This window comes from Callithrix jacchus, chromosome 8 (genome assembly GCF_049354715.1).
Source record: "Callithrix jacchus isolate 240 chromosome 8, calJac240_pri, whole genome shotgun sequence".
Classification (NCBI taxonomy): domain Eukaryota; kingdom Metazoa; phylum Chordata; class Mammalia; order Primates; family Cebidae; genus Callithrix; species Callithrix jacchus.
In genome coordinates, this window is record NC_133509.1 from 129,590,207 (window position 1) to 129,614,397 (window position 24,191).

A 24,191-nucleotide genomic window follows, 5' to 3' on the forward strand; every position below is an offset into this window, starting at 1 on the left:
CTGCCGTCTGTCGACAGTCACATAATTTGGACCAAATGCAGGCCAACCCCTAAGGACGGTAAAAAATAGAGACAGCCTCAGTGATTTAACTGAATGAGGTTGAAATGATTGCAAACCGCTCATTTCCAATGAGGATCTAAACAAAACCGAAAACAAGCAGGAGCATGTTCTATCAACTGGCAAGAGATACTACTGGGGCAAGTGTGAGCAAGAGGCCACGGCAGGTCAGATCGCTTTTCCTCTGCTCTGAAAACGAACCACTCTTCCTAGAAGACAAACGCATCTCATCTTCCTGGGCAGTGATGGGAACGCCCCAGGCACTAAAACAGTATGACAGCCTTGTGACTGATCAGCCTTCATTGCAAAGAGACACGCTCACCCTTCGGGCTGGGTGGCCGTCTCCTCCATCCCACAGAGGAGCTGATCACTCTCCAAATGACCCCTCTACTTGGAAGCCTTCAGCTAGGCTCAGCTTGGAAACTGTTGCTATGTGTGGGGAAGATTTTTTTTCCCTAAGCAGGCACTGAGAAGGCCCGCGGACATCCCTGTGGAGCTGGTTTTGGGATGATTAAAAAGAAGACAACAGTTAATCTGGCCAGGCCTGTAACTTTCCAGATAAAGACAGAGAGATTTGCAGGATGGGGAAGAGCAGACTTTTCGGGGAATACAAGGCAGGGTAGCAGCGCCCAAGTTGGTGTTCAAGGTCCTCCCCTCCACCCGGAGAGGTGAGGAATGATGGGAAAGGAAAGAAACACAGTCTCTGGGGTCAGATAGAAGCCTTTTTCAATGCCTGCCTGGCACTTCTACCTAAGACACCTCTGCTCTCTGTGCCTCAAGCTCCGCATCATCAAATGGAACAAAAAATTGTCCCTGCGTATAGGCTGAGGGTGCAGTGAGACCTGGACAGATTGAGTATAAAATGTCCAGCACAGTGTCAGCATCATATTCAATGCTCAATATGTGGTGGGTGATATCACTGGCATCACTAGGAAGAGGCCCTCAGGGAGCTCATGAGGTGTCTGTAGATGGTGGAAGCTCGGGTGGGCACTGTTGGTTAATACAACTGGGAAAATCGGGTAGAACTTAAGAATTCTACCACCTGGCAGCTGAAATTGCTTAAAATGTTGATTCCACTGGCAAAGCTAACCAAAGGAGGTGTTACAGATGGAAGTGTGACCTCCTCAAATTCGTATGTTGAAGACACATCCTCCCTGACTGAATTTGGAGCTGGGGCCTTTAAGGAGGTAATTAAAGTCACATGAGTTAATAAGAGTGGGGCTCCAGTTCAATGGGACTGGGGTCCTTGTAAGAAGAGGAAGAGACAGGTCAGGTGCAGTGGCTCACACCTGTAATCCCAGTACTTTGGAAGGCCTAGGTGGGTGGATCACATGAGATCAGAAGTTCGACACCAGCCTGGCCAACATGGTGAAACTCTTTCTCTACTAAAAAATACAAAAATTAGCCAGGCATGGTGGTGCATGCCTGTAATCCCAGCTACTGGGGAGACTGAGGCAGGAGAATTGCTTGAACCCCGGAGGCAGAGGTTGCAGTGAGCTGAGATCATGCCATTGCACTCCAGCCTGGGCAACAGAGTGAGACTCCATCTCAAAAAAGAAAAGAAGAGGAAGGAGGAGAAGGAGGAGGAGGAGGAGGAGGAAGAGGAGGAGGAGGAGGAAGAGGAAGAGGAGGAGGAGGAGGAGACAAGTCCAGGAGAGAGAAGCTGTGTGACACACCGTGGAAGAAGGCAGCCATCTATGGCAGCCTCAGCAGACTGATATAGGCAGTCGTTGGTCCCATCTGTCCCTTGCTGCTTCTAGGGTTTTCATCTCCCTGGCACTTTCAGCCTGCCCTGTGCATGCTAGGGACAGCATGCAGGTGCATCACAGGTACACGTAGGTCAAGCCTCAAGGCCGGTGTGAGAGGACTTGCCTTGCTCGATAATGAGCAAGTAATAGAAGCAATTCATACGCTGCTGAGAAATGGGCTCATAGCAATTCCTCATTTTCCACACCTCCTTGAGTGGGCTGAATTGTGACTCCCAAAAAGCTATGCCCATGTCTGAACTCCAGGAACCTATGAATGGGACCTAATTTGGGGAAAGAGTCTTCGCTGATGTAAGTAAAGATCTCAAAATGAGATCACCCTGGATTATCTGGGTAGACTCTAAATCCAATGACGAACATCCTTAGAGTAGAAAAGATATGTCTGAGACAGAGAGACACAGAGGGAAGAAGGCCATGTGAAAACAGAGGCCAAGATTGGAGCGATGAAGTCACAAGCTTAGGAATGCCTGGATCCAACAGAAGGTGGAAGAAGCAAGGAACAGGATCTTCCCAAGAGCCTTCAGAGAAAGCACAGCCCTGCCAAGACCTTTGATTTTGGACTTCCGGCCTCCAGAACTGTAAAAGAATAAATTTCTATTGTTCGAAGCCACCCAGTTTGTGGTCATTTGTTAGAGCAGCCTCAGGAAACAGATCCAACTCTCCACCTCCTACTAGTTCAGTGCCCAGTCTTAGACTGAACAAATGAAATCATAAAAAGCAAAGAACATCATAACACAACGTTCCTAAGAACGACAGCTTCTGTTTCTTGAGGACTCGTTCCTTGTAGACGCTGGAGTAAGAGCACCTCCTCGTGATCTCTCTCCAGAAGAAAGAAATGAAGCTCAGGAAAGTTAGGTGAGTGGCCCAAGGTCACGAAGCTTACACCTGGTGGTGCCGGATGAGAACTGAGTCAGTTTGACTCCAACAGCAGCAGGATGACACATTAGGCCATCAGGTCCCACAACAAAACTCACAGCGCAGGAACGACAAGAGGGAGCCGATGTAGCCAGAGCCCAGCACAGCCAGAAAAACAGAGTAACTCTTTGGGGTTCATAATGATAGGATTTTATCTCAATGGATGTTCAAGAGTCTCAGCAGAAGAATCATAATGGCCTTAGGTCCCCTGGTGACCTAAGAAGGTATGAATACCTGGTCATATCCTGCAATCTGAATCATTCTGTAAAAATCCAAATTCTGTACCCTTCATAGCCCCCTGTGGCCTGTCTTTTCCTTATTCTGCATTTGGTGCTGGCCTCTAGAGTGCTCGAGGAGAGACTGACACATACACAGAAAGCTCCAGCATACCAGCACTCAGGAAGACCTGACAAGAGGGAAAATGACAGACAGTGAAAGGCATGTACTCACTGACTCACTGATGCATTCATTCTGTGAATCTCTCTTACGACCTGAGATTAGATGTTACAGTTATGTAACTAGTCTGTATACTTAACTTTAATCCCCAATATCCAGTGCTCTACCTAACACATAGCATGTGCTTAATAAATATCTGTTGAGGTCAGGCACGGTGGCTCAAGCCTATAATTCCAGCACTTTAGGAGGCCAAGATGGGCACCAGCCTGAAAAACATGGTGAAACACCATCTCTACTAAAAATACAAAAATTAGCTGGGTGTGGTGGCGCTGTAATCCCAGCTACTCAGGAGGCGGAGGCAGGAGAATGGCTTGAACCTGGGAGGTGGAGGTTTCAGTGATCTGAAATCACACCACTGCACTCCAGCCTGGGTGACAGAGTGGGACTCTATTTAAAAAAAAAATGTTGAATTGAATTGTAGTTACAGATGGGAAAGCTGAGGCCCAGAGTGGGAAGGAGTCTTAAAAGCTCACACACAGAACCAGAACGCCAAGCCTCCGAGTCTCTGAATCTGGAGCTGATGTCTATGTCATGATGGAACATCTATTCCAAACACCCTAGAGGACAGGTAGGATTTCAAAGTCAGAACCACAGGGAAGAGAGGCATCCCTGACAGAGGGAACAGCATGGAAGGATGCTCAGAGGCAGGAAATCGTCTGCGCTGGCCCTTCTTCTCCCCTCCTGAGCATCCCATACTCAGCTCTTTGAGCTGCAGAGCATTTTAGGTGTTTTTCTTCTAAATGCTACTGTCATGTTTCCAGAAGGAAAATAATAAAAATTTCCCTACTTCAAAAGAGTGATCAGTGTTTCCCTGCTGCCTCCTTACACATCCTAATATTCGGTGGAATACTGAAGTGCTTGAGCAGGGGGACAGGAAAGAACAAGTCTCAATCACCCTTATTAGGTGTCATTATGAACAAGTGTAGAATGAACCCTTGTATTAGGGTTCTCTAGAGGGACAGAACTAATGGAATACACACACACACACACACACATACATATATATATATACACACACACATACATATATATATACACACACACACATACATATATATACACACACATACACATACATATATATACACACATACATATATACACACACACATATATACATACACACATACACATACATATATATAAACACACACATACATATATACACACATACACATACATGTATATATACACACACACATATATACATACACACATACACATACATATATATAAACACACACATACATATATATACACACGTACACATACATGTATATATATACATACACACATGCACATACATATATAAACACACACATACATATATACACACATACACATACATGTATATATATACACACACATATATATACATACACACATACACATACATATATATAAACACACACATACATATATACACACATACACATACATGTATATATATACACACACATATACATACACACATACACATACATATATATAAACACACACATACATATATATACACACGTACACATACATGTATATATATATACACACATACATATATGTAAAAGGGAGTTTATTAAGTATTAACACACATGATCACAAGGTCCCACAATAGGCCGTCTGCAGGCTGAGGAGCAAGGAGAGCCAGTCTGAGTCCCAAAACTGAAGAACTTGGAGTCTGATGTTCAAGGGCAGGAAGTATCCAGTATGGGAGAAAAATGTAGGTGGGAGGCTAGGCCAGTCTCTCTTTTCACATTTTTCTGCCTGCTTATATTCTAGCCACACTGCCAGCTGATTAGATGGTGCCCACGAAGATGAAGGGTGGGTCTGCCTTTCCCCACCCACTGACTCAAATGTGAATCTCCTTTGGCAACACCCTCACAGACACACCCAGGATTAATACTTTGTATCCTTCAGTCCAATCAAGTTGACACTCAGCATTAACCATGACAGCCATACTCTGAACATATGATTTCAGGGCAAACAGGTGTATTAGTCGCCTAGGGCTGCTGTAACAAATGACCATCACCAGAGACTTATCCTACATTTCTGAAGCCTGAAAGCAAGGTGTGGCCAGGGCTGAGCCACCTCCAGAGGCTCCAGGGGAGGATGCGTTCTTGCCTCCTCCAGGTGCCCATGGCTTCTGGCTTTCCTTGGCTTGTGGCCCCATCACGCCACTGTCTGCCTCCATCTCACATGGCCTTCTTCCCTGTGTGTCTTCTCACCTTCTCTGCTTCAAATATCCCTCTATCTTTCTATTATGAGGACACCAGTTATTGGATTCAGGACCTATCCAAATCCAGGATGACATCTTCTTGAGATCCTGAACTTAATTACATCTACAAAGGTACAAAGACCCCTTTTTCCTTTTTTTTTTTTTTTTTTTTTTTTGAGATAGAGTCTCACTCTGTTGCCCAGGCTGGAGTGCAGTGGAATGATCTCAGCTCGCTGCGACCTCCGCCTCCCAGGTCCAAGCAATTCTCCTGCCTCAGCCTCCCGAGTAGCTGGGATTACAGGCATTCACCACCATGCCTGACTGATTTTTCTGAATTTTTAGTAGAGACAGGGTTTCACCATGTTGGCCAGGCTGCTTTCGAACTTCGAACCTCAAGTGATCTGCCCCTCCCCTTGGCTTCCCAAAGTGCTGGGATTACAGGCATGAGCCACCACGCCCAGCCAAGACCCTTTTTCTGAATAAGGTTACAGTCACAGGATCTGGGCGTTAAGCCTTGAACATATACTTTTGGGGAACACAATCCAACCCACTCGAGGAGGAGAGAAGGTGGTGTCCAATGTTTCTAGAGACCCTATGTTTCCCTAAAGGCACCATCTAAAGGCCCCACGAAGGCCGTCTGAGAAATAACCAGCTCAGTGGCCTGCACTGCAAGGCAGGTGTCTAGGGCATGGTTGGAAAGTCATCTCAGGCCAGGTCTCTGACTAGGCCATATCCCATGAAGCAACTTATATGTGGGGGAATCAATAAAAAATGTTGCCAAGCACGGTGGCTCACGCCTGTAATCCCAGGCAGGCAGAGCACCTGAGGTCAGCAGTTCGAGACCAGCCTGACCAAAATGGAGAAACCCCATCTATACTAAAAATACAAAATTAGCCAGGTGTGGTGGTACAGCACACCTGTAATCCCAGCTACTTGGGAGGCTGAGGCAGGAGAATCTCCTGAATCTGGGAGGCAGAGGTTGCAGTGAGCCATGATCATGCTATGGCACTCCAGCCTAGGCAACAAGAGCAAAACTCCATCTCAAAAAAAAGAATGTCAAAGCTGAAAGAGACACCGCCAAATATAGTCCAAAGTTCTTGTGCCACTGGGACACCAACACTCAAGCCTGGGATCGGCGGCCCAGCATGCTGACATTCTCTGGATCATGTGAGCCACTCAGCAACCCTGACAGCTGGACAAGGCAGGATCATGACTCTTTTTTTTTTTAAGGAGATGGAGTTTCTCTCTTGTTGCCCAGGCTAGAGTAAAATAGTGCAATCTCAGCTCACTGCAGCTTCTGCCTCCTGTGTTCCATAGATTCTCCTGCCTCAGGCTCCCAAGTAGCTGGGATTACGGGTGTCTGCTAATACACCCATTTAATTTTTGTATTTTTAGTAGAGATGAGGTTTTGCCATGTTGGCCAGGCTGGTCTTGAACTCCTGACCTTGTGATCCCTCTGCCTCAGTCTCCCAAAGTCCTGGGATTACAGGCATGAGCCACCTCACCCAGATTCTACTTTCTTTTTAAAATTCTTTTGTAGACAAGGGTCTCGCAATGTTGCCCAGGCTGGTCTCAAACTCCTGATCCCAAGTGATCCTCCCACCTCAGCCTCCCAAAGCACTACCTGTGGCTGATGACTCTTCTCAATAAATGGGGAAACTGAGGCCCAGAGATACTGAATGTGGCAGCCAAGCTTCCTGAGCCGGAAAGTGGTGGAGGCCTAACTTCCAGCAGCTAATCCAGTTCTCTCTTCTGCCCCATTCCTCCCCAGCCCTGTGCTTAGTCCTAATTCAAACCCTAACTTTGCAATAATAGACATGGAAGGTCAGGGGGCTGATGTTGCAGCTAGAGATATGCTCCACACCTCCCTGACCCCATGCCCTGCCCCATTTTGGGCCTGAGAGTTGCTGTTGAATCCCCCAGGAAGAATAGCAGGTCCAGTGGAGGGAAATCCTTCCTGTTCTTTCCACTTCATGCTCAGAGAAGCAGCCCTATTCTCCCTGCCTGGCTCTGAGCTCAGAGAAGGGTTTGGTTCCCACCAACCAGAAGAGCAACTCCCCTGGGCCTGAGAGCTAAGCCTGGCTAAGTTAAGCTAGGACAAGCAGAATCAAGCCACTGCTCCTGACTGCCCCACCAGAGGTCTAGTCAGCAAGACTCAGGGTTGCAAAACCACTATGTTTGGCTGGGGACCGCTCACCGTCTGCCCATCCCACAATCAGTGCTCACCCACAGCCCTGAGCTTTCCAAGGCCCCTCCCCTCCTACGTGTAACAGGAAGAACACTCGCCCCAAAGGGAGGCTACCCCAATGAGAGACCGTGTGTGAAAATCACTCATAGGCTGCAAAAAGCTTGATATACACACTGTCTTCAGTGTCCACACTGACCTGTGCCCCATTCCCTGGGAGGAAGCAGCTTAAAAATAGATCCATGCTATGAGTTAACATAACTCCAAGCTTGCCTTTTACCAGAGGTTTTTTTGTTTTAGTTTGATTTGGGGTTTTGTTTGTTTTTTTTTTTTTTTGAGATGGAGTCTTGCTCTGTCACCCAGGTTGAAGTGCAGTGGCACAATCTCGGCCCACTGAAAACTCTGCCTCCCAAGTTCAAACAGTTCTCCTGCCTCAGCCTCCCGAGTAGCTGGGATTACAGGCGAGTGCCACCACATCCAGCCAATGTTTGTATTTTTGGTAGAGACTAGGTTTCACCATGTTGCCCAGGATGGTCTCGAATTCCTGGTCTCAGTGATGCACCTGCCTCAGCCTCCCAAAGTGCTGAGATTACAGACGTGAGCCACTGTGCCTGGCCTACCAGAGGTTTTGAACGGAGGTAATCCCTCTTAACATGAAAAGGTCAAAGTTCAATGGGAACGCCATGGAAATCTGCAAAATAGGTGGGGAGGATGTCAGCAAGAGATATTGAGACAGATCTGCACTCTTAAGGTTTTAGAACCTCACAGTCACTGGCAGAAACGAAGCTTGGCTTACTTGGAGAAGGGGACAGCATGGCAGTGTGGGCATGAGTCAACTCTAAGCACGTTCAGAAACCAGGTCAAAATCCCTGAGACCTAAGAAAGGCTAGAGCAGACCATGAAGACTGCCTGGAGGAAGTGGCATTCGGAGGATTTAGTCACCAGCTTGAGTTTGAGCCAGCATCTAATGCTGAAACAAATACATGGCCATATCCAGGGAAAGCAGCTACACCCTTGAGTGTAGACAGGCCTGGATACAAATGGAAAGTTCAAAGGCCTGGAAAACTGTCCTTCTGCTCTTCTCCTTGTGCCTGTGTGATCCTAGGAAAGCAGGTTGACCTCTCTGATCTAGTTCCCTCCTCAGTAAAATGAAGAGAACAGTTCCTGCCATGCTGACATCTCATGGTCATTATAGGGACAGAGAGTTAATAGCTATGAAGGGGGTTCTATAAGCTGTAAGGTGCTGCACACATGCCCAGGCCAGCTCCCATGGGGAAGGATTGGTTCTAAGGCTGAAGAGGAACATGGAGCAGCGGGGATCCTGGGCATGTCAACTACCAAGAATCACGGCCATCTGGAAAAATTACCTTGATGAATCGCTACCAGGCCCCAAATCACTGCGTCTTAAAACACCTTCCAAAAACAAGCAAGGAAACAAACAAACAAAACCCCGAACAGCTCACTTCTGCAGAAGGCTCTGAATGATTTTTCTGTCCTCTGATAGTAGACGGGGAGGATGCCAAGCAGATGTTGATAGATTACAGCCTGCAAGTCTCCCTTGGCCAGAAGAGCCTGCAGATGACAGTGGCCACAAAGCCATGGCCATCTCCGATAATCTTCAGGGGTCTGGAAGGGAAGGCAAAACTATTCTGTAGGCTTGAATACTTTGAAACAAAGAGTTGGCTTTAAAATAGTGAACTGAGTACCTACCAGACTGTGGATTCCTAAATTCCTTCCCTCAATTCCTTCCAGTCTTTGTTTAACCAAGTCTGTCTCAGGGCTTCTTCCTCACAGCCCACCTTGCCACCGCCAAGCCTCTGTTCAAAAGGTTCCCTCTTCCCAAAAGGCTTGGCCCTTGTACCCCAGTCCAAACTGCCCAGCTGCAGTGATCCATTGCCAGAAGCCTGCTTAGAACCCCTCTTCAGCTGGGCACCGTGGCTCACTCCTGTAATCCCAGCACTTTGGGAGGCCAAGGCGGGTGGATCACCTAAGATTGGGAGTTCAAGACCAGCCTGACCAAGATGGAGAAACCCCATCTCTACTAAAAATACAAAATTAGCCAGGCGTGGTGGTACATGCCTATAATTCCAGCTACTTGGGAGGCTGAGGCAGGAAAATTACTTGAACCCAGGAAGCAGAGGTTGTGGTGAGCCAAAATCACGCCATTGCACTCCAGATTAGGCAACAAGAGCAAAACTCCGTCTCAAAAAAAAAAAGAACTGCTCCAATGCCCAACCACAGATCTCAAGGGATTTCCACCCCTCCCCCCCTACACAGTCATTTAGCTTTTGGAGTAGCCTAATTCACACACCTGAGGATGAACACTACTTTTCATGTTTGCGACCTGACTCAGCACCCAGTAGGGGATTGGCAAGTGTTGGATGAATGGAGGAAGGGAGCGTTGGGTGTGACGGCCAGCAGCTCCTGTCTGGTCTTCACAGGGCGACATCCTTGCTGCCACCATAACTGTCTCCACATCTCTGCTCTGCATGGCCAAAGCCTAACCTTCCTGCGATTCTCACTTCTTCCAGGAAGCCTCCCGGGTTTGAAACTGTCTTCCCTCTTCATCTTCCACTTAATACCACAGAGTTTCGCATTCTTGTCATCCTGTTTTATGATTCTGAAATCGTTTCCTGCACATGTAGACTATGTCACCAAAACAGCACTTCTTAAGGTCAGGCACCATATCATGCTCTTCAACACCCAGCCTTCTGGCCCACCCTCTGCTCTCCACCCCCAGGTCCTCTGAGACATCATCGGGGCACCTAGCACTGTGCTAAGACCACAGACAAAGGGAATGAGCCATGAGACAGACAGGTGGAAATCCGGCTTCCTCACTTATTAGCAATCATCTCCATTTCTGGTTTAGGCTCTAATAAAGTTTAGACCAGGGTTGGCAAACATTTTCTGTGAAAGAGCAGATGGTAAATAATTCGTTTTGCAGGCCATATAGTCTCCATTGCAACTATTCAACTCTGCCGTTATAGAAGGAAAGCAGCCATGGACAATACATAAATAAATGGGCATAGCTGTGTTCCAATAAAACTTTATTGACAAAATAGGCAATGAACTGGATTGATTCATGGGCTGCAGTTTGCCAACCTTTGTCATGGAGGATTACTTGAGATCACATGGAATCCCCTCACCACACAGGCCTTAGACCACACTGTGAAGTAACCCCATCCTACCCCAGCCCCTCTATACCCTCCCCAGACTTAGGTTTCATCTAGTACTTACCACTGTCTGAAATTACAGCTTGTAGGCTAGGCGTGGTGGCTCATGAGTGTAATCTCAGCAATTTGGGAGGCCGAGACAGGTGGATCACTTAAGGTCAGGAGTTTGAGACCAGCCTGGCCAATATGGTGAAACCCCATCTCTATTAAAATCACAAAAATTAGCTGAGTGTGGTGGCACATGCCTGTAATCCCAGCTACTCAGGAGGCTATGGCAGGAGAATCGCTTGAACTTGGGAGATGGAAGTTGCAGTGAGCCAAGATTGTGCCTCTGCACTCCAGCATGGGCTACAGAGCAAGACTCCATCTCAAAAAAAAAAAAAAAAAAAAAAAAATGAAATTACAAGCTGTCTACTTGTTTAGTGTATGTCTTCCCCAGGAGAACATAAAATTCCATGAGGGCAGAGGTGGAATCTCCAGCATCTAGAACAGTTTCTGGCACAGAGTAAACATCTTTGTAATATTCATGTGCTAAATGGAGACCATTACTGGCTGGGCTCGGTGGCTCACGCCTGTAATCCCAGCACAAGGTGGGCAGATCATAAGGTCAGGAGATCAAAACCATCCTGGCTAACATGGTGAAACCTGGCCTCTACTAAAAATACAAAAAATTAGCTGGACATGGTGGCACACGTCTGTAGTCCCAGCTACTCAGGAGGCTGAGGCAGAAGAATCACTTGAACCTGGGAGGTGGAAGTTGCAGTGAGCCAAGATCGTGCCACAGCCCTCCAGCCTGGTGACAAAGCAAGACTCCGTCTCAAAAAAATTAAATAAAAAATAATAGATCATTAATACTATCGTTATTGAAGATCTTCAAAAAATATTTTGTTTCATTATGTGCTTATGACTATTTTTAATGTATTGATATATTTACCACGATTAGTCATTTGCACTTGCAAATACCCAGGTAATTTTTTTTTGAGATAGGGTCTCATTCTGTGTCACCCAGGCCAGAGTATAGAGGTGCAACCGCAGCTCACTGCAGCCTCGACCTCCCAGGCTCAAGTAATCCTCCTGCCTCAGCCTTCCAAGTAGCTGGGACTACAGATGTGTGCCACCGTGCCCAGCTAATTTTTTATTTTTATTTTTGTACAGATGCAGGTCTTACTATGTTGCCCAGGCTGGATCCTCCCACCTTAGCCTCCCAAAGTGCTGGGATTACAGCTGTGAGCCACCACACCCAGCCAGCCACCGCAGGTAATTTTTATGTGTTACAAGGAATTCTAACATTGGACTTTAGCCACCCCATTTTAACCACAAGCCAGCTATGATTATCTCATTTTGGAAAGAAGGGGGCTGAAACTCAAAGGTCACATTGCTGCTGGTGACCATCAGTCATGAACTTGAATTTGGACCTCCTGGCTGGTCCTTATTAAGTGATACGGTCAAGCAGTGTAGAAGGAGCACTAGACTTAGAGTCTAAGAACCAATCCCATCTTCTGCAAAATGGCAACAATTGTGCCAGCCTCACAGATGCATAAATAAAATGCAGATAATACAAACCAGTGCTGGACACAGTAAAAGCTATTGCAGTGACTGTTCCTACATAACAGGGTGACAGCGGCCCCATCCCTCCACCTCATAAGACTGTAGAGGGGATCAGAGAAGAATGTATTCAAGAAAATGATTCTGAAACTGTCAATCCCTGAACAAATGGACAGTACATTCTTTACAACATACTCCAGTGTCGCAGGAAATATTTCTCATCTTTTTTATTCTGAGACAGGGTCTCTTTCTGTCACCCAGGCTGGGGTGCAGTGGTGCAGTGATAGCTCACTGCAGCCTCCACCTCCCAGACTCAAGCAATCCTCCCACCTTAGCCTCCTGAGTAGCTGGAACTACAGGTGCATGCCACCAGACCTGGCTCATTTTTGTATTTCTTGTAGGGACCATAGGGTATCTCCACATTGCCTATACTGTTTTCAAACTCCTGGGCTCAAGCAATCCTCCCACCTCAGCCTCCCAAGGTGCTGAGATGACAGGTGTGAGCCACCATGCCTGACCTGTTTCCCATCCTTTTAAAAGGCAACTACACATGAACATCTTCTATAAAGATAAAAATAAATCATAAAGACCTACAATATTTTCAGAGCTTTAATTTCAGTGAAGAAAAGGGTTAAGTTTTCATCCACTCACATGTATATCTGCTTCCAGGTACCACATAGGCAAGAACCGAAACAAATACAGGAGGTGTCATCAAGCCGAGGACAGAGGTCCCAGTTCTCCACTTCAGCATTCACATAGGGAGTCCTCTTATGGCAAAAGCCGACCAGAAGCAAAAGCAACCCTAAAGAGATGAAGCGTCGTCACACTCCTGGGGCCCTGCACCAGTGGAGAGAATGACCTCTTTGAAGGTTCTGAGTGTGATGGGAATCGTGCGAGCTGGGGTTACACTTAGGACCGGGTGGGGGGACTCAACACCCACTTCAGTAGAAAGTGATCCACTTGGTTTCAGATTTAAAGATTTATTCCTCAGGTACAAAACAATGAACATGTGCATCCTCTAGTGTCCCAGCCATCTGGCCTCCGTAGCAGTCCGAACATCTTCAGATGAAACGACAGCTGTGATTCAAACCAGAAAGCTGAGCCTTCCTCGCAGAGGGGAACGTGCCAAGCGCACAGAGCCTCCTCATTTCTTGGAGAAGGGCAGTTTTCTTTTTCTGGTCCCATAGTTTGCCCTTTGAGGATTTTCAAAGGAGGGTTGGCCACATCCCATCTGGAAAGAAATGTCTCTTGGCCTCACTGGATGATGGCAATCGTTTGGTTGGGACATGATTAAAGTGGGCACCATCACCATGAGGCTGGTCAAACACTACCCTGTGTGATTCAGATGCAGGCTGGCCCCAAGGCTGTCTGCACTGAGCCCTCTACCTGGTGATGTAGGCCTCTGAAACCACATTCCTCCACGCTGGCCCCAACAAGCCTGCAAGCTCCTGCTCTGGAGAAGAACGCCCTTCCAGAGTGTCAGTTCCCCAGGAGGCTCTGTGGCCAGGAGATCACTGCCACTGTGCTGTGTGCAGCCTGTGTGGGATGCTGTACCTGTGGCCACAACCACACTACTCATTGCAGGCTGCTGGACCACACAGGTCTTTTCTCTGAAAATTTCATATTAGTCAGAGATTTCTGACCTATCCTCACAAAGAAAAAAATTTAAACAAATTACTGTGTGTTAGTTCTTAGAGTTGGGAGCAAGAAAATAGCCAGGGGGCCAGGCACGCTAGCTCACACCTGTAATCCCAGCACTTTGGGAGGCCAAGGCAGGCAGATCACGAGGTTAGGGGTTTGAGACCAGCCTGGCCAACATAGAGAAACCCCATCTTGGCCGGGCACGGTGGCTCACGCCTATTATCCTAGCACTTTGGGAGGCCAAGGTGGGTGGATCACCTGAGGTCAGGAGTTCAAGACCAGCCTGGCCATTATGGTGAAACCCCATCTTTAAAAAAAAAAAGAGAGAGAGAGAGAGAGAAAGCCCATCTCTACTAAAAACAGAAAAATTAGCCAGGCATGGTTGGTGCGTGCCTGTAGTCCCTGCTACTCAGGAGACTGAAGCAGGAGAATCGCTTGAACCCAGGAGGCAGAGATTGCAGTGGGCCAAGATCACCCATTGCACTTTAGCCTGGGCAACAGGGCGAGACTCTGTCTCAAAAACAAAAACAAAATAGCCAGGGGAAAGAATGTTCATGTTGAGAAAGAGATGGGCCTTCCCGGGTTCTACAGGGAGAATCTGCCTCCTGAAGCTGCGGCGGCCTTGTCCGAGGGCAGCCTCACTGATCGTGCAACAGAGCTGAAGCTGTCCTGGGCCCAGCGTTGTGCAGCCGGAAAATCAGTGAGGAGGCGATAAGGCCACTTTTCAGCTCTGTCCATCACAGCTAAAATGATCTCACCAATTATAGTTTCTATAAATCAGCTTAGGTTAAGAGAGGGCATTGCAGGCAATGGGTGAGATGCAGTTCACGCCATTAAACCTGACCACTTGATTTCATCAACAGACTTTGGAGGAGCTCAGAATTGGAAAAACAGAAGGTATAAATGGAACAAACTCTTAAGGAGAGGGGTGGGGTTGGGAGAGAAATTCTTAAGATCTTTCCTCACTGAAGCTTCCCAGGGCTGGACACTTGAGGACAAATGAAAGCTGCTGGAATCCAAAAATTATAGACCCGCTTTAAATACCGCAGCACGCCTAATTCATCCTGTTTGTTCGGTGGGTCACTCAGACTGCAAAGACAATGCTGTTTACTTTTCCCAGATTTAAAACCAAGCGGGACAAGCAGCAGTTTCCGGTGTTGTCACACAGCACTACGGACAAGCCCCAGAGATGTCCTACGTCCCCTCGACAATCAAGAAGCTCCAGCAGCTAACAGACTCGGCAGGATCCAAAGCTCCCAAGGCACTCTGCCCCAGCCGCTGGGTTTTGTTTTCATTTTGGGTTTGAAAAATGTCAAGGTCATTTCACAAACCTTGGAAATCGAATCTCAATCCACTCGAAATTTTCTCCTTCTTCATATAAACCTCCTTGTCCTAAACCTCTCTCAGAGAATGCAAGCTATTATGCCTTATCAGATGTTTCCTTGTTTGAAAATCATGGCAATCACATTTAATTTTGTTAGAGTTTGTGTCCTGTGGTCACGCATAAGCTCCTAAACCAACAACAGTTAAAAACAAGGTGCATTCCTTAATTCCTAATTCCAGTCTACTTATGCAAGACATTATCCAACCCATCTGAAAGTGTTTTTCAAAACCTACAGTGATAAATGTGTCAGACACTCTGCTGGGTTCCTTACTTCCATAATCCTTAATCCTCTACCCAATCCCATTTTGCAGGTGAGGAAGGAATATGATAGACTCAGAGCTTAAGGAACCTGTCCCAGGTCACTCGGTGAGTATGTGACCCCATCCACATGGACACTTGGTCCAGCGTGGTTCTAAAGGCCAGCCACCAGCTGTCCACTCGCTACATGCTGCCTTGGCCTCCCCAAGGTGGGAGGTTTGCATCTGCCCTCCCCGTTTTTACTTAAGGAGGTATGCAGTGAACTTGGGGTCCTGAAGTACAGATCTTGGGTTCAGAAGGCCAGCACGGCAAGGTATCTTTGGGTGGGAGGGTCTTGGTGTTTAAACTATTTTACTTGAGTCACTTAAAACCTAATACAACTCAGAAAAAAAGGTCCCTGTCACCTCTACCCCTGGCTTCCATTTACCCCCTAAACACCAACGCACAAAGAAACAAAAGAAGAATCTGTTCACTTCGGTCTCACATATAAACATTAAAATGATGTCCTTTACACCAGGCATGATGGCTCACACGCACTTTGGGAGGCTGAAGTGGACAGATTACTTAAGGTCAGGAGTTGAAGACCAGCGTGGCCAGCATGGTGAAACCCCGTATCTACCAAAAATACAAAAAAATTAGCCAGGCACAGTGGTGCACATCTATAGAGCTAGCTACTCGGGTGGCTGAGACACAGGAATCACTTGAACCTGGGAGGTGGGGGTTACAGCGAGCAGAGATCACACCACTGCATTCCAGCCTGGGCGACTGAGAGACAGACAGAGCAAGCCGTCTCAAAAAAAGAAAGAAAAAGGTGTCCTTTACATGAGGATTAAAACCCTGAGGTTAAAGTTCCAATGTCAGTAAGACAACTTGATTAAAGAACTGTAACTGAAATACACTTTCTGTGGATGCTCTTTGTAAAGCAATTGTTTTTGAGCCTTTCCCGCAACCAGTGCCCAGCAGACTGCTAAGAGCGGCTAGAACGCACCCTCCGTGGAGACACTCAGAACCTCAGACTCCCCATTTCATCCCCCATACCCTGCACTTTTCCTTACTCATCAGTTCCTTCCAGCCAGGGTCCTCCTTGGCCCACATGACCTGAGACTCCTGGAAGCCATTACCTCATACCTCCCCACCATGCTAAGAGGTGTGTGGGAAGTCTGCGGAGATCTAGGGGTCCAGGGCTTATTATTTGTTCCCGGCAAAGCTTTTAGTCTCTCTGAGCCTCCATCTCCCAAATCGTGCCAAGCAGGCTGCATGCTGCTTCCTGAGGACCTGAGATGCAGAAGTGCTTTGCAGTGGAAAGTGCTAGACTAACATTAGGGGTTACATTGTCCTAACTGTTCTTTGCTAGACTCTGTCTGGCACTTTGTGACAGATTCAAGCTTACACCCCCCAGGGGCAACTACACTCCTGTGGCCATTTGCTGTAGGTGAAATTTTATATAGAGTTAATAGGTTTATAATGCCACCCAAAAGAACAGCCCAGGTTCTGTGAGGCGGCCTGATTTATGGCAATCACAAAAGCTACGTCCCTTGCAGACCACAGTTGGGAACCCCTTTGTGTTAGCTTCGTGCCTCAGTTTACCCAACTAGGAAATGGGCCAAAAACCTTTGGTGGTCTGGGAGCATGGCTACAGATTGGAAATCACTAAGGCAAAATCACCTGGCTGACATCTTGTCCACTTTAACACATATACACACTACCTATCAGCACCATAACCCAAATTCCCACTGAAGAAAACTACTAAGGCCCGCGGCTCAGCCAAAGAGGGCTCTGGAAGCCTAAGTTCCTTTTGCTCTGTGACCCCATCCAGCCCTTCCTAACACGGACAGCCAGGCCGACAGAGGTTTGAGCCCCACAGTAGTCTGGGAAGGTGGGTGGGTGGACTACAATTAGGCCATCCTGGCAGCTCCCTCTTCACTCCAGATACTATATTTATTTCCTGTGAGTGGGGCCAATCCTGATGTGGAGACATGGACAGTGAATGAGCTTTCTCCTGCCACCTTGGGCCTGCCCCGGGCCAAGACAGGAGCGCTCTCTGGCGTCTCTAGGCCCGCTCTTCCCTCCATTTGCCGCAGCTTTTCACCAAACACTAGTAGGGGACAAGGATCTATTCCTCCCTCAATTCTCCTGCCCCTGTCACTCACTATAGACCTCTTTCCAGATTAGGTAAATGCAGATTTTAAGAAAAATGAACAATTGTTTTTTACTGGGGGCCTGAGAACACCTGCAAAGACACACACAGGAGTTTATAAATAGTCTTGCAGAAGTCAAATTTCTCTGGGTGGGGCTGGGTGCTATGGTTCATGACTGTAATCCCAGCATTTTGGGAGGCTGAGGCCGGTAGATCATTTGAGGTCAGGAACCAGCCTAGCCAACATGGTAAAACCCCGTCTCTACTAAAAAGACAAAAAAAATTAGCCAGGTATGGTGGCTCATGACTGTAATCTCAGCCACTTGGGAGGATGAGAGAGGAGAATCACTTGAACCTGGGAAGTGGAGGTTGCAGTGAGCCAAGACTGCACCACTGCACTCCAGCCTGGGCAACAGACTGAGACTCTGTCTCAAAAAAATAAAAAATAAAAATAAATTCCCTGGGTAGAATGACACTGCCCACTCTGCCTTACGTTAGAATGTTCCAGATCTCCCTGCAGGCTCATTCCTCTCCAGTGGCACAGAGGACACCATCCAAGAACATGGACTATCGGGAAGCAGGAGGTACAAGGCAGGCAAGGTCCTCCCACCCTGGAAGTCTACGCAGGAGATATGTTAACAGCCATTGCAAAATTCATTTGAAATTCACATAAAGGCTTCTTTGAATATTTCTCACAAGAACTGCTAATGAAAACATTTCTAATTACGTTACAAGATTCACTTGGTCAAAGATGATGTCTCTTTATTTCTTACAAGCTATAGGTTGTTAAAAAATTTAACCTTTCAGAACCTTAATTTCCTCATCTGTAAAACGGTGAAGTTCTTGAAAGGTAAAATAAGATAATGTATATAAATCTTGAAGTATTGGGTCTGACACAGTATCAATCATAATATTTTTAAAAATGTAAAAAGCTGTGTTGAAGGATTCCCTTATGCCAGGTGCCATTCTTTGTAAGTTGGGGCCTTTAAAGACCACAGCCACCCTGGGAAGCAGATACTATGACCATTTCGATTTTAGTTACAGAAGGTGAGAGGTCAGAGGGGTTAGGTAACTGCCCCAAGGTCACAAAATGAAGCCTGGATAAGAACCAAAGCAATCTCGCCCCGAGGCAGACCCGGCCTCCAAAACACTGCCTCTCTCTATTGTCTAGGGACATCCCTCATTAAAAAGGCAGTAATGGGTGGTCACTCATATTTCTTAGGTATCATTTGGCCCACTGCCCCGCTACCTGCTAATGTGCACGCTGTGAAAAAACACACTGCTTCTTGTAAAATATGGTTACTTTTCAAGCGCTGTGTCCCAAAGCCAGGACGCACAACCTTTCTCTGGAGGGACCTTGCACCAAATACCCGAGGTAGCCCAAGAGAAAGAATAAGTCCCAGCAGCGATTGTCGGAGGCCAAGCTGAAAAGCTCTCTGAGCCTTAGCTTTAAGTCTCTAAAATGGAAAAACGAATAAAGTTGAAAGCCATTCCTGCTGGCCCTTAGTCTCTGCTTCCGTCCCCAGGTCGGCCTGGGGAAACATACAGAGGGCAGGCTCTTGTCTTCATCCCTGGCCCAGGCGCTTATGGGCACCCGGGTTGGGGGCGGGGGTGGGGTTCTCCAATCCTTCATAAACTGCCCACCACGCACTGGGTGCGTTCCCCATGTGCTCCCTTCTCCACCCAGCTGGTGCAGAGAGGAGATAGTCTGGGGAAGCAGAAGGAGGTGTCAGTGCCACCACCTGGAAGTGACCCCACCACCGGTGCGGTGCGCTCTTAGACAAGGCTGGCCTTGAGAGGGCATCATGCGCGGCCTTGGTCACTCCAGATGCCCAGGGAGAAACGCAGCGCAGCAGGAGCAGCGCCTGGTCCTGGCCAGTCCTAGGGCGCACAACTCAGAGATGCCAGAGCAGAGACGCTTGCCCTGGGGGAAGGGGCAGCTCGCTTGTGGAGGTGGGCAACTGGAGCAGCTGTGGAAGATCCAGGAAAGCGCTGGAGGAGCTGGCACGCCTGCTGCCTTAGGATTTTAGGGAGCGGGGTCAAGCTGGGCGGGCTAGGGGAGAGGGAGCTCCAGGACTCTCCTAGCTCCCACCTCTCTGTCATCAGCGGGAAGGACCTCTCCTCCCAGCAGCAGAGGGGAGTCAGGGACCCAGGCTGCCCCTCTCAACTGCAGTGGTACCTCCTCTTCCCCCGCCCAAGAATGCTACTCTCCAACCCTACCTAGACATAAGGTTTCCTTTTAAACCAGGACACCCATGGTGTGACTGTTACCCAGAGTTTCGTTTGTTTGTTTTGGTAGATCAGAGCCGCTCAATTTTTCCTCTGAGGTTGTGGACTACATAGATTCTTTTCTTGGCTCCAGATTGATGGTGGTGGGTGGGGAATGGGGGTACGAAATACAGAATGTGGCCCATCTACATTGCCATCACTTTATTGTACTGTGACCCTTAATTTAACTATAAATACTACGGTAGGGATGAGGCGCAGGCAGCCTGGAGCTGCTGGGCTGTGGGTCCCGGCGCGCCCCGACCCCAGGCGCCGACCCTCCCGGCTCTGTACACTATTTACAGCTCTTCGTTCCTCTTTCTCGACCCCCTCCCGCAAGGCAGCGAGTGTGCAATAAAGTAGCATCGTCTGTCTGTGCAAGTCCTTCGAGTTAGGCAAGTAACATGGGCAAGTGTCCCGCGGCCGTCAGCTGTCCGAGTCCAAATCGCTTTTACCTTCCTCTTCCCTCTTCTCCGGCGATGCCTTCGAGGACGACGTCTTGTTCCACTTCTCCACGTTCTCCGACTCCTCCGATGAAGACCGCTTCTGCCGCCTCCATTTGGCGCGGCGGTTCTTAAACCAGACCTGTTGCGCAACGGAGGACAAAACAGTTCAGATCAAAGGAGCGCTTCTCCCAGTCCCGGGGTACCCCAAGAGCGCGGTGTGGCGGCGGGACACCACACGCGGGCCAACAAAAGGAGGGGAGCCGCTCGCTCCCGCTTCCGCGTTTTCATTCAACTTCCTGGGCCTAAAGCGCCCTCCAGCAGCCTGCGGGCCGCCATCGGGACGTTTTTCTAAAGTGCGGGGAGAGCCAAGTACGGCTGGGCAAACCCATCTGGGGCCCCACCTCGCGGGGAATGGCTGCTAGGCACCCGCGGCAAGGCCCGGCGCCTACCTCCACTTTCTCCTCCCGGAGGTGTACTTTCCGGGCCAGCTGCTCGCGCGTGCCCACGTCCGGGTACTTGGTCTCCTGGAAGAGGTTCTCGAGCGCTTCGAGCTGCTCGTCAGTGAAGATGGTGCGGTGCCGCCGCTTCCGCCGGCAGTGCAGCTGGTTGAGAAGCTGCAACTCGGTGCGCGACAGCGTGCCCACGTTCATGTAGGGCAGCATCTGGTGCGGTACCGGGGACACCAGCACCGAGCCAGGGCCCTCATAGCCTGCGACAGAGTGGGGCGCACGGTCAGCCACCGCCCTCGCCACCGCCCGCCCGCCAGCCCGCGACCCTCTTCCACTTGGAAGTCGTCTGCAAGGGGGTGCTGGGAATTGGAGGTGCGCAGGAATCAGGGGTGCAGGGAAAAGAAGGGAGCACGTGAGAGCGCCTACCAGCACACCCCATAAAGCCAGTTAGATTATTTAAAAAAAAAAAAAAAAAAAAAAAAAAACCTGTCTCCCCGTGCAGGCCCTGAATTACAGTTTTCTCGAACTCTGGACAAAAGTTTGCAAGAAGTTTGCAAACTCCGGCGCCCGATTGGCAAAAAACGGAGCTGGGACTTTTAAGAGGAGCAACGTTTGAGGAAGGTGAATTAATCAACTGGCCCTGGGGGCTAAGGACCACAATGGGCAGCAGAGGCCGGAGCAAGCGCGACCCTACCTGGGGGCGTCGGGACGCAGGAGCACTGCTGGGCACCCAGGGGCGGCACGGCCCCACAGCAGGCCGGACCCACGGGCGCCGCCTGCACGTGCAGCTGCCCGTAGAAGTAGTTGTTGTAGCCGAGGCGGGAGCCGCCTACCGCGGCCTGGAGGCCAGCGCCGCCGGGGGCCACCGGGCGCGGGTAGAAGGCGCCATAGTCCGAGGAGGCGCCGCCGCTGGCGCCGTAGAGCGAGTCCCCGTGCAGGGCCGGGAAGACGACGGGAGCCGCCGCGCTGGGCGCCACTGGCAGCACCGAGTCCTTGCAGCGCGGCCGGGCGGCCAGGATGTTGTCGATGCTGAACATGCTGGCGGGCATCCCCGAGCCCCGCGCCGGGACCGGGGAACGGCGGGAATGCGCCGAGGACAGAGCCTAAAAGTGGGGTGGGGGGGTCCACTCTCCTCCAGCTGCCGACCAAATCGAAAGAGAGCGCCGGCGAGCGCGCAGCCCGGCGCCCCTCCCCGCCCCCCGCGTCCGCTCTCCCTCCTCCCGCCCTCCCCTAGCCACAGCGTTCGCTGAACTCAACCCGCGGGTAGGACGGAGCTCAGACCAGCTGAACTTCTTGTTGGTTTTATACTGAGTCGACGTCATCCTGGATTTAGTTCCTGGTAATATGCAGATGACAAACAGCCGCTCTTTTCCTTTGGGTGGGGGAAGGGGGTTGGGGGAGGGGAGAGGTGCCAAGGGGAGGGGGTTACAAGGCCTAAAAAGAGATTGTGGATTGCGAATTAATGAAATTAACGTAATCTTTTCCATTCCGCAGCCGGGCCGCGGACTAGCCGAGCTGGGCGGGCGGCCTAATTGCCTTGGTTAATCTCATTAATTCCATTGTGCCGGGGCAGTTAACAACTCCCTCTGCCCGACCTCTCCACCCCCACCCTTTTTCTCAGATTGGGTCCTATTATTGGGTGCGATTTCCTCTGCCTGTAGCTCAAATTCATTGTGGACGATTTTACTCTGGGGCTACTTTTTTCCCTCTTTCGAAATTGGTTTTGTTTTAGAAAATGTGAGGGGCTGCATCCCCTCTCAAGCAGGACTGAAAATTCCATCACTCCTCCGCGCCCCCACGTACTCACCGCCTAATTTCACCTCTTTTTTAAATCGTGAGTTTTTCTCCTGAATGGAACTTGTTAAGCCCCACAAAAACTTTTGTTTTTGCAAAAGCCAAATTTTGTAAAGGCAAAAACGACGAAAGGAGAGATGCAGCGTGCTTCTTAAAAAGAAAAAAAAAATTTTTCTTTTGCCGCCACTCTGGGTCTGAAAACTACCATAGCAGTCCCCAGGTCCTACACAGCGAAGACCAAATTCCGCCGCTCTTTCAAATTCGCCACCAAGAGTTTCAGTCTGAAGCGGTGCTTCCAGCTGCTCCCAGCGTGGGTGTCGGTAGGTTTTGGGCTTTTAAAAAATTATTTTTGGAAATACGGTGTCTTCTCTCCCAAACCATTTTTTTGGCTTTCAATCCAGATGGGGTCTTTGGGACTTCTCTATCTTCTTCCCCAATAATTGGGTCGCATTTTTCCATACGACGTGCTGGCTCCCGGATAGAGACAGACACCCTACTCGCTGCCTTGCCCTTACTCCTGGCAGCCCCAGAGTGGACTGCCTGGGCCCCAGTGGCGTGGACGACGGCCGGCTCTGATCGCGGCAGGCGGCCGCGGTGATTTGCGAGATTCTCGGCACCGCACTGCCAGCCTGCCGGAGCCACGGGAGGCGCAGCCAGCCCACCACTCACTGCAAGCAGGCGGCCAAGCGCCCTTCAGACGGTAGGCGAAGGTACACGCGGAACAAAAGCAGTCCCCCAGATCCTGCGGACCAGGTACAAGCCCGCGGTTTGCAACTCAGGCCACTCCCGGGGAAGGGGCAGGACCAGACCCAGGCGATACCGCCGAGAACCGGAGATGGAGATGGGGTTCGGGGAGAGACCTCGGGTTTCCTGAAGGAAGGCCACCTTTAACTCACACCTAGTTTTCGCGATTTCTCTCTGGCTAATTAACTACAGGACCCCGCAAAGTTGTCTTAAGTCGCCGCAGTTAAGGCTAAGTAAGTGGGCTGCCCACTCCCTGGCGCAGGGGCAAAGGGGAAAGGCCACTCGTCAATTGCTGTTCAGGTTTCAAAGAGCCACTGCGTGGAGGTTTAGTCCTGTCGGAGGGCACTTCTCTGGCTGCGCGCAGAAGCGGCCCGCTAGAGCCAGGCGGCGCTTCTCCTCCTAGGCCTCCCAGCGTGGACCTCTGTGTCCTCACGCTCACCGGCTTGTGGCCTGAGAGAGTTTCTCCTTCCAGTGCTGCTCAAGCTAGAGGTGGATGGAGGTGGGGATTAAGACAGGAAGGAGATGGGTCTCAATTTAGAGAAACGAATAGATTTTTCTAACAAAAACAAGGAGGGAGTGTGACCCTCCCCTTAGAGAGGTGAGGTCTAGGGTAAGAGGTGAGGCACCTTCCATCTCCCACTGACTAGGATGAAGGCTTTTTTGTTGTTCGGTTCTCAGAGACTTAAGTCACCATGCTCCAGGGCACAGACACTCCCCCACCAATCTTTCGCAGGTTTAAATCTACAGGGCAGTTGTTGGAAGAC

At 49.3% G+C, this 24,191-nt stretch overlaps 1 protein-coding gene across 1 annotated transcript; it reads right to left on the reverse strand.

The window, feature by feature from the left end:
- Window positions 1-20,144: 20,144 nt before the first annotated feature.
- Window positions 20,145-22,166, reverse strand: GSC (goosecoid homeobox). The gene is made up of 3 exons (XM_002754249.6): window positions 21,584-22,166; window positions 20,890-21,149; window positions 20,145-20,579 (listed from the first exon to the last, which is right to left on the reverse strand). The coding sequence occupies exons 1-3, from the start codon at window positions 21,936-21,938 to the stop codon at window positions 20,421-20,423; spliced, it is 774 nt and encodes a 257-aa protein (XP_002754295.1). The 5' UTR covers window positions 21,939-22,166; the 3' UTR covers window positions 20,145-20,420.
- Window positions 22,167-24,191: the final 2,025 nt, after the last annotated feature.

What these genes read in the sequence shown, in the direction of transcription:
- GSC (XM_002754249.6), bottom strand. Translation starts at nt 21,938, where the DNA reads ATGCCCGCCAGCATGTTCAGCATCGACAACATCCTGGCCGCCCGGCCG. An exon ending in CTGCGTCCCGACGCCCCCAG is followed by an intron (nt 21,150 to 21,583) that starts GTAGGGTCGCGC and finishes ACTCTGTCGCAG; the next exon opens with GCTATGAGGGCCCTGGCTCG. An exon ending in TCCGGGAGGAGAAAGTGGAG is followed by an intron (nt 20,580 to 20,889) that starts GTAGGCGCCGGG and finishes GTTGCGCAACAG; the next exon opens with GTCTGGTTTAAGAACCGCCG.